An 11,017-nucleotide genomic window follows, 5' to 3' on the forward strand; every position below is an offset into this window, starting at 1 on the left:
TTTTTTCTCAAATAATTGGTTAAAACAGCTGGCGATTCCAATAATTATTTCCTCTTTTTCCTTCTCGTTATAATATATTATTATTATTCTTCGTAGTGTATCCTATTTAAGTTATTAATACCTGGGGTTTTTTATTTTTTATGGACAATATCGACGACCGCCGTATGTGTTATCTTCTTTTGTATCATTATTATATTATGTTTGTCGTTGGTTAATACTACGACGTGTATTTTATTTGTGCATTCAGCGAATTTGTTCACATTATGTTACTAAAAATATAAATTCACTACACAAATTAGAAAACAATATTAGCTATAGATAACACTTAAATTAGCCATATATGTATATAACAGCTTTATTAACCAAAATAAAATACAACAGTGATCTGCTCACTCGAGTTAATTTCATAACGACACAGTTTACTGGCAGAGTATAATATTATTGCATTCGCATATATATTATATTATTAGGGCCCGGGACTTCTACCGAATGGTCTGAGAAATAGATCAATTTTGATATACAACTTTGAATTACATTATAATTTCGCGCGCCCGGCAACGGTCGACCGCGGCCAACGACGTGGGTCGTTCATTCCGCTCATTTGTTTTTGTCCTGTTATCTATCTCTCGCGTGTGCCGTTTAACGCACAGCGGCCGCGTCTGTTGTTATTTTCCGTTTTTAATCAGTCAGATCAATTTGTAATATTTTATAATTATTGTTATTTTGATATATTTAAAGTTTTGTTTTTCTTTGTTTACTTATGGGTGTACAGCCATACTTGTAATTATAAGTCAATTAGGGTTTAGGACTGGCCAGACAGTCCTATGTATTGTCAAATCAATTAAATGTTGTTATCTGCGATAGCCAAGTATTTTTTATAGTTGGTATTTTTATTATTATTAATTTTTCCCGCTCGTCCGTTCTAAAGGCGTCGGGTAAAGCGTCACCCCTGCCCTTTCAATCTGTTTTAAATACGATTGTCATATTTCTATTTTGTTTGTATTCTATGGGTAATACCGACTAACAGTTGATAAACCACGGATTTATTCTAAGTTTGTATCTGTAGGACATCATTTTCCTAAATATACAATAACAAACGTATTTACCCGTATTGTAGTAGTTTTAACTTTTTCGTTCCATTCCACAATCACTATTACTTACTGCGTGGCTTGTATTACACGGGGAAACTACTATAATCTATAATTCGGTATGAGACTACCCTACCTACCGGGCAATTATTGTATATATTATAATCATTTGGTGGTCCTGAAAAGGACCGTTTTAAGGGTTATTTATGAGAGTTTTTAACAAACTATGCCTTCTTTTTGGGCGCTGCCGTCTTCTTGACTGCCACCTTCTTCGCCTTGGGTGCCTTGGTTTTGGTGGCCGGCGCTTTCTTAGCCTTGGCCGGAGACTTTTTCGGTTTCGCGGCTTTGGGTTTAGGCGCTGCGGCTACCTTTTTCACCTTCTTGGCGGCGGGCTCGCCGGATTTCGGTTTCTTGGCACCGGTGCTCTTCCTCTTCTTGGCCGCTCCGGGCGCCTTGGACACCGCCGCTTTCTTGGCGACCGGCTTCTTTTTCGGCGCTACCTTCTTCTCTTTTTTTACTTCGGCGGCCAGTTTGAAATGGCCCGACGCTCCGTTGCCCTTGGTCTGGACCAGCTTGCCGCTGGCGACGGCCGACTTAAGGAATTTGCGGATGAAAGGCGCCAGCTTGGCAGCGTCCACTTTGTAGTTGGCGGCCAAGTATTTCTTGATGGCCGGCAACGACGATCCTTTTTTCTCCTTCAGTTCCTTGACGGCTGCGATCACCATCACGGCCGTGGTAGGATGGGCCGGTGCGGCTTTCTTCGCCTTGGGAGCGGCGGACTTCTTTTTCGGCGACTTGGCCTGGGCCGGCGACGAGGCGGCTGGTGCTGGTGCGGCGACTGCGGTGTCGGTCATGGTGAAGCGGTTTGAAATAGACTCTGGTACTCTGGTAAAATGAACAGGAACGGTGTGTATAACTCGCGTTTGGCCATCACGCCGTCTATATACTCGCCGCCATACCGACTAGTAAACGTTTACGGAATCGAATTTTCCGTTTTGACGTGATCCCGTTCCGTTTTATCTCGTTTTTTTCCACTCGAAAATCACGTAACGGCGACAAATCTCGTTCTCCTTAAAGCCAACGTTATAGCAAATCCGTCGGTCGGTCGAGTTTTCACTTAAAATCGACGGCCGACGTGCCGCAGGAGGTTGTTCCGACCAGTCCGACTATTCAACGATACACCTCTTTCGAGGTCGATTAGGACTCGTTAATTTCGAGTTAAACTAAAAAATCTTTTCGATTCGCAAACTGCACGTGTATTGAAAAATTATCGCGTAGGCTCTAAGAGTGTGCGGTATGAAGAGACCGAAGGGGGCGGTGTCGAATTCGGGTCGTTAGTAGTTTTACGTGTCGCGTAGTTATCATCAAAACTCTATGCGATATTTTGACGGCGGCAACACCGACCGAATCGACTTAAGATTACACCGAAAATAGTAAAAACAATTTTAATTGTCATTGTAAAAATATATTACCTATTCGGCTATTAAAGCCGCCCCGATTTCTGTTAAAAAGAAGACTGCCGAACGCTCAACTCTATTTTAATTAAATCGTTAGCCGATTCGAACGAGTAAACCGTCGCGATTAAGACGTCTTTACATTTGTTTAAATTTATTTTATATATTTTCGAAAGTCCAAGACTGATTTATTACGTTTGCTCAATAGTAGTATTGTTAAATATCTAGACTCGCCCGTGATCGTCGAGGCAGCACAATGTATGAACAACGAGTAGCCCGTTTACAAAACCGATTACGTTTCAAAAAATTAATATCGGTATTTTTATTTTTAAGTTTTATGATAACGTTTTGGTTTATTTTGTCTTGAAATAAATTTCCATAACCCATTTTTTACCTGATAAACATATACTTTATGTGTAGGCCCATTCCCAAAAGTTATTGTCTGCAGTAATTGCCATGAGGCATGTAATATTGGACCGTTTGTCAAATAAAAACGTATTATCAACATAACGGGTTTCACATAGGTATTACATATTGTATTTTAATATTAAAGTCGGAAACGATTATTTCTCATTTTATTAAACGAAAATGCTAATTTATTATTGTAAAATTAGAAGTACAAAATTTATTTTATGAATAAAATCGTGTTTTTTTTTTACTCCAGAAATAATCTACTCGAATCAAAAACTTTTCGTTTACTCACGTTCGAGTGCCTTATTAATTTTTCATTTTAAACGTGGTTGGAAAACTGATTTAACAAAAAAACAATTGCAATTTGTAGGTAAAGGCCGTTTGTTTTGGACATTTTATTAAACGGGTTTTTTCATATTTACCCAAAATTTCAAAAAAAGTTGACTTTTATAGTTAATTGTACATAGGCTATTCGATACACAAAATACAAACACCAGCCGAACAATGGCCATTTCACATTAGCAAGTGATATATTATTATTTATTATATTTAATTATTATATATTAATTATATAAAGTAATTTATTATATTATTTAGTTTTCAGTTTTCACAAACGTATAGAACCTATTGGTATCGTCACTGTCCGTGTATTTTAAATCCAGTGCCGCGGAAACGTGTGGAGCCCATATCTACCTACTTTCAGATAACATAGTTTTAAACGACGCGCCACAATCTACGGGGTTTTTTCTTTTTTTTTTTTTTAATAACGCGTCCATCCCTCCCGTCGGACAAACCGGATAGAAAATAATAATTCCTTTACACACCGCGTTCTACAACCTAACAAACTCATATCGACTATAACGCGGCCGCCGCCGCCGACTACTTCCCGCGCGCGCCAAAAATACATTTCACACTATGCCTAACGCTATACCGACCCGTTCATCGTCTACCGCCACCGCCGTGTCTACCGCCTATTCTTTTACCCGCTTTTTTTTTTTTTTTTTTTTTTTTTAACTCAAATTCGGGCATCTACATAGCGGGTACGAAATTTCTCGGACCACCGTGGGTTGGTATCGTCGACCGTGGGTTGCTATCACGATATTGTGTTTATTATACGATATCACAGAATTCTAAATCGTATATCAGAAGATTGATAATTTGTGATAACGATGTATGGAGGTATCGTTTGATATCTCCACGACATCGTTAATTAGGTACGTGTTGTAAAAATCGCTCTAATACGGCGTGTCTAGCAATAATTGGTTTTTATCGATGTTATGTCATCGTTTTAATCTTATGTATCTAATATATTTTTTTACTTGGCATTTATTGATCATAAATACTGTACAACCCTTAGGTAAGTGATATTATAATTATAATAAGTTTATTTTGACAATTTAAAATTTTCGGTACAACTAAAAAGTAATATAGTACAAAATAAGAATAAATTATATTGTCTCACTTCTAAAAAGCTAAAAGCTTGTGCTAAGAATTGAGAGTTTCTTATAACATTATAATATAGAAACGAAATGACTTAAAATTTAATAAAAACATATAGTCTTATTCAAAAGAGAAGAAAAAAAAGAAAAGGAAAAATGTATAAATCATAATTAAGTGTAACATAATCAAACTGGTTAAGCTTAATATATAATTTTCAAGATTTAATATTATTGAAGTTAAAAAGATTTGAATTAAATTGGTGACACAACAATGTACATTTGTAAATAGGACTCTGAGAGGTTACAGTCTTATAGCATTTAATAGAATTAAGATTAGAATGACAATTTTTTCTAGTATTATAATTATGCTCTATGGTATTCAAACAATGTCTATATTTATATACAAGTAAAAGCTAAGATTTATAATATAACATGGATATACGTTGTATTTAAAGGAGTCAAATAATATTCATAGGTACTACCCCAAAAGGGTAATCCATAGTAAACTAAAGATTGAACTAATGACATTTAAATAATTCTCGAGTAATTAATATCTAAAATATCTTTTAAGCCTTTAAAGTTATAAAATAATTTCCTGATAGTGTTAACCAATTTATCCACATGATAACGCCATTTTAGTTTTTCATCAAATATTAACCCTAAATATTTAATATGATTTACTCTTTGAATATGTTGACAATATTAATGAAAAGATTATGTAAGGTAGTTGAATTTGATCTAAGATTAAAAAGTATATAATAAGACTTTTTTAGGTTTAACTCTAAAAAATTATTATCATACCAACTCTGAACACTAATGAAATATTAACCTCATAAAATAGAACATCAATACTTTTATTATTAAAAAGCATAACCGTATCATCAGCAAAACTATAAATATCACCTTTTATAGAAACATTAAGAAGGCCATTAACATAAATATTGAATATTAAAGGGCCTAAGATAGAACCCTGCGGAACACCAATTGAAATATTATTTACATTACTACATTTACCATTAACCCTTACAATTTGAGTTCTATCACTTAGGTATGACTTGATTAACTTTAAAATATTACCTCTTATCCCAGCATAGTGTAATTTTCTATTTAATAGATCTAGATTTACAGTGTCAAATGCTTTTTTGATATCAAGAAAAACATCTATTACATAATTACTTTTATCAACATTTTCATAAATGTAACGAGTAATATGAAATAAAGCGTCATTATTAGACATTCCCTCCCTAAAACCAAACTGTCTACAAGAAAACATTTTTTGTTTATTTAAAAAATTAACCAGTCTGGCTTTAATACATTTTTCTAAGATTTTTGAAATTGATAGGGTTATAGATATTGGTCTATAATTCTCAGGTAAGCATTTATCACCTGATTTAAATAATAGGATAACCACTGCTTTTTTGAAGGCATGAGGGAATATACCTAACTCAATCACTTAATTAAATATAATTTCCAAAGGGTTAGAAATAGATGTAGCAGTCATTTTTAATACCTTATTTGATAAATTGTTTTCATAAAAAGAACAATGATCCTTAATTTTAAGTATAAACTTCACAAGTGATAGGAGTAAAATATATACTATCATAGACATAACACCCCTTATTTAAATCCTGAAAATTATCTTTAATATAATTTTTATTTAAAATATTATCATAGATATTCTTCCCTATCGGGAAAAGAAATCATTAAAAATATTAGGAATAATTTTATTATCAAATATCTTAGAGCCCTCATTGCTTATTAAAGAATGTACTGTATTTTTGGAATTATTTGATGTGTTATTAGTTACATATTTAATTGTTTCTCAAAGTTTTTTAACATTGCATTTATTATTGTATATTTTATTATGATAATAAATACTTGTTGAGATTAATTGTAGTGGAACACAAAAGAAATAACAAACAAACACTTTGAGTAATAATAGAGTTAATATTATAGACACAAGTTAAACCAATAATAACAATACAATAGTATATGTATAAGTCAGAAGTAACAAGCACATTAACAAAATAGTAGCTGTGGAACGAGTGTGTCCCCTTGTCCACATACAAAGGTATTTATATCATAAATCTAGGTTAAATCAATTCATACAAAATACTTTCTAAGATTTCACATACAATAGTGTCTTCCTCGACATACTAAACTAATCACATTAAAACTATCTTAGAATATTAATTACATTTCAACACTCTCCCTTAATTAATATTTTCCTTAATTAACTATTGTCCCAACACACTTGAAACCAGTTGTGGATATTCATAGCTGATCTGATCATCTCGAATCGTTCCTTTGGCAATGGTTTGGTGAAGATATCTGCCAACTGATCCTTTGTCTCCTTGTATTGAAGTTGAAACACTCCATCTTCATACTTCTCACGAATGAAGTGATGTCTGACATCAATATGTTTAGTTCGTTTGTGAAACTCTGCATTCTTAACTAAACGAATAGCACTTTGATTATCTATATATAATATTGGTTGAATACATTCATTATTAGTGATTTCCTGTAATAAACGTTTAAACCAAATGATCCCTTTTACTGATTCTGCCGCAGAAATGTATTCAGCCTCACATGAACTTAAACTTACTGTTGATTGCCTTTGAGATTGCCATGCTATTGTAGAAGAACCTAGCATAAAAAGGTTGCCTGACGTTGACCTTCTTGTCTGGACATCTCCAGCAAAATCTGCATCTGTATAGACACTAAAATCTGAGTTATTTTCAGTTTTATAGTACAATCCAAAATCAATCGTTTTGTTTATGTAACGAATAATTCGTTTTACCATAATCCAGTGAGCTACCGTTGGATTGGATAAATATCTACTCACGTAGCTGACAGCATAACTCAAGTCCGGTCTGGTTACTTGTGATAAGAATAATAAACATCCGACCGCTTGTCGATATGGCACATCCTTACCAATTGGTTTTGATTCTGTTTCTAATGCCGTTGCCCTGTCGAATGGAATCGCCAACTCTTTTGCGTCTTGCATATTAAAACGTCTAACTATGTTAAAAGCATAATTTGATTGATGAATTATTAACGATCCATCGTTCAATTTTCTTATTTGTATCCCAAGAAAATAATCTAAATCATTACTTTTGACCTCAAATTCCTGTTGTAAAGTTGATAATAAAGACTGAATCTTAGATGAACTATTTGACATAACTAATCCGTCATCTACATATATACCCAATATTATCTTATCATTACCGTCATGATTTATAAATACACAAGGGTCTGCTGTGCTTTGTGTTAGATTAAAGCGCAATAAAAATTCTGTAAATTTTTGATTCCAACATCGTGAACTTTGTTTCAATCCATAAAGACTCTTGTTTAATTTACATACTCGGCCTGATTTATCATCATACCCCACTGGTTGAGACATGTAAATTAGTTCCTCAAGAACCCCATTCAAAAATGCTGTCTTTATGTCAAATTGTTTTAATTTCAATTTTTCTTTGGCTGCAACTGCTAAAAGTGCCCTAATAGACTCAAAACGAACTACAGGTGAGAATGTCTCATTATAATCTATACCGTATTGCTGTCTCGATCCATTTATTACTAGCCTAGCTTTATAACGTTCAACATCTCCGTTGCTCGCATATTTAACTTTGTATACCCAAGAATTATTTAAAATATTTTTGTCTGTCGGTCTGTCTACTAACTGCCAAGTATTATTCACAGCTAGTGAATTTAACTCGTCATTCATGGCTTCTGTCCATTCATGACTGTTTTCACCATTGATCGCATCATAATAATTTATTGGTTCCATACCTTTCGCTGTACATGCGGCGTATCTGTCAGGTTTTCGTAGTTGACCCCGGTCACGTAAGTCGTAACGTGGTTCTTCACGTTCTGACTCGTCCGCTACTGGTCGTTGTGAAGTATCGTGTTGAATATCTAAATCACTTTCATATAATGATACATCAACAGTATTGTGACATTCGTTTTTAAATATGACATCCCTAGAATCAATTATAATTCGTTTTTGTTCTAAATATACACGATATCCTTTCTTGTCAATTGAGTACCCTACGAAAATACCTGATTCACTTCTAGGATCCAATTTTTGACGTTTCTCTTTGGGAATATGTGTGTACACTTTTGTCCCAAATACTCTCAGATGTTTTATATCTGGCATTTTATTATAAAATAATTCATATGGACACTTACCTTCCACAGAACTTTTACCAGTTAGATTTATCGTGTATACTGCCGTATTAACTGCTTCAGCCCAAAATGATAAATCCATTTTATTAGCATGAATCATTGTTCTCGCAGAATCCATAATTGTTCTGTTTTCTCTCTCGATTTTTCCATTTTGAGGAGAAGAGTAAATTTGAGTCTTCCGATGTTGTATCCCAAATGTCTGAAATATTCTAGTTACATCATCATTTAAAAATTCAGTACCATTATCTGTCTGAATCGCCTTTATCTTAAAACCTGAACCTGTTTTAAAACTTTTTATAAATAACTTAAGTTTATTTTTCACTTCACTTTTATGTTTCAAAAAATATACCGTACGAAATCTACAGTAATCGTCTTTACATAGTAGAAAATACCTTGACCCGCCTTTCGATTTCTTTTGGATCGGCCCGCACAGGTCTGCATAAATTAAATCACCTATATTTTGTGAAATATTTGTCCTGGTTTTAAATGACTTTCTCGATTGTTTGCCAATTATACAGTCATCGCATTGAAAAGTGTCGTCTTTGTCTGGTACCTGTATATTATGTTTTAACAAACACGTTCTTACATACCCGATATTTTGATGAGCTAATCTTTTATGCCAAACACGTATTGAATCAGCCATTACTGCTGTTGCATTCGCTTCAATATTTTTAATTGAATCATTTGTATTGCCCGTCAATGTCACGTCTGTAGAAACCTGCAATACTTTTATTTTTAAATGATATAAACCGTTGTTGCGTTTACCTTCGCAAACAACTTTGTTATTCTTCAAGAAAACGCACATTTTACTGTCAGACTTCATTATTAATCCCTTATCTAGTGCTGCACCACAACTAAATAAATTAAACTTTAAGTCTTTTACATACAACACATTTGATAAATAATTTTTGTACGTTTTGTTTTTAACTTGACAAGATATATTAATTCTCCCAGAACCTTCTGCCAACAAAACTGATCCATCCCCGATTGTTACTTTTGCTGGTGAATCAAATTGTTTGTACTCACAAAACCATTCCATATGTCCTGTCATATGGTCAGTTGCTCCACTGTCGAGAAACCATTGATCCTCTTCTTTTTCCGTGAATAATAATTCACTATAGAAGGCTTGCCCTGTTGAACTTGAATTTGAAGAATCGGATTTCGCACCCTCTTGATCCTTTTTGTACTTTCTGCAGTCCCTTTTAAAATGACCTGGTTTTTGACAATAAAAACAGGGACCTACCTTTTTAGTACCAGTATTTTGTTTACTGAATTTTTGTTCAACTGACTTCTCACCACTCGGCTTCTTAGAAAATTTCTTTTGAAACTTTCTGGCAGTCAAAGCATTATTTTCTTCTGCTTCAACCCCTGAACTAACCTGTTGCATTCTGGATTCTTCTATAAGTAACCTAGATGTTAGAACATTTAGATTTTTACTCGCCTCAGGAACACTATCCCAAGCGCTGTAAAAATGTTTGTAAGTCGATGGTAGAGTCATTAAAATTTTGGTTATTAACATCCCTTCCGAGATATTTTCTCCTAGTGAGTTGAGTTGGTTCCGTAAATTTTGAAGTTTACTTATGTGGGTCGATATATCATCAGAGGAACTTTTACTGTAACTAAAAAATTTATTTTGTAGTAAATGTACACTTGCCTCTGTTTTTTGCTCGTAGACACTCAGCAACTTATTCCACATTTCATTGGCGGTTTGACAATTAATTAAACATTGTAACGGTCCATCATCCACTGACGTTACAATTATCTTTTGGCATTTTCCGTCTGCCCTTCGCCATGCAGATATTTCATTAGCACACCTCGCCCGTGCTTGTTCTTCTGTTTCAGTGGATGTTTTGACTAACCTTGGTTTTGGTATTTCTCCGCTAAGTATTCCTTCCAGGTCAAAACTGTTCACAATGACCCTTATTTGGAATTTCCATAACAGCCATCCTTCTGCACTGGACAACTTAGTAATCTTGACCGAATCTTCCATGACGTCGATCGAACTGTACAATTGTCTGTACCAAGAAATATTACCTTTAGTCAGTAAGTATGTATTGGTCAGTATTCGATGTTTGACTTTTGAGTATCGTGGTCTGGGCCCATAACCTGTTGAGATTAATTGTAGTGGAACACAAAAGAAATAACAAACAAACACTTTGAGTAATAATAGAGTTAATATTATAGACACAAGTTAAACCAATAATAACAATACAATATAGATATATGTATAAGTCAGAAGTAACAAGCACATTAACAAAATAGTAGCTGTGGAACGAGTGTGTCCCCTTGTCCACATACAAAGGTATTTATATCATAAATCTAGGTTAAATCAATTCATACAAAATACTTTCTAAGATTTCACATACAATAGTGTCTTCCTCGACATACTAAACTAATCACATTAAAACTACCTTAGAATATTAATTACATTTCAACA

General features: G+C 34.0%; 1 protein-coding gene across 1 annotated transcript; it reads right to left on the reverse strand.

Moving 5' to 3' along the window:
• Nucleotides 1-1,234: 1,234 nt before the first annotated feature.
• On the reverse strand, nucleotides 1,235-1,981 carry LOC126837698 (histone H1-like). The gene has a single exon (XM_050571645.1). It carries the CDS (start codon nucleotides 1,940-1,942, stop codon nucleotides 1,313-1,315), a length of 630 nt encoding a protein of 209 aa, XP_050427602.1. The 5' UTR covers nucleotides 1,943-1,981; the 3' UTR covers nucleotides 1,235-1,312.
• Between the last annotated feature and the right edge of the window lie 9,036 nt (nucleotides 1,982-11,017).

This window comes from Adelges cooleyi, unplaced genomic scaffold (assembly GCF_023614345.1).
Source record: "Adelges cooleyi isolate 19-005CV unplaced genomic scaffold, UGA_ACOO_1.1 ACOO_flye_CR_arks_rails_tigmint_CR_PRNA_29, whole genome shotgun sequence".
In the NCBI taxonomy this organism is placed as follows: domain Eukaryota; kingdom Metazoa; phylum Arthropoda; class Insecta; order Hemiptera; family Adelgidae; genus Adelges; species Adelges cooleyi.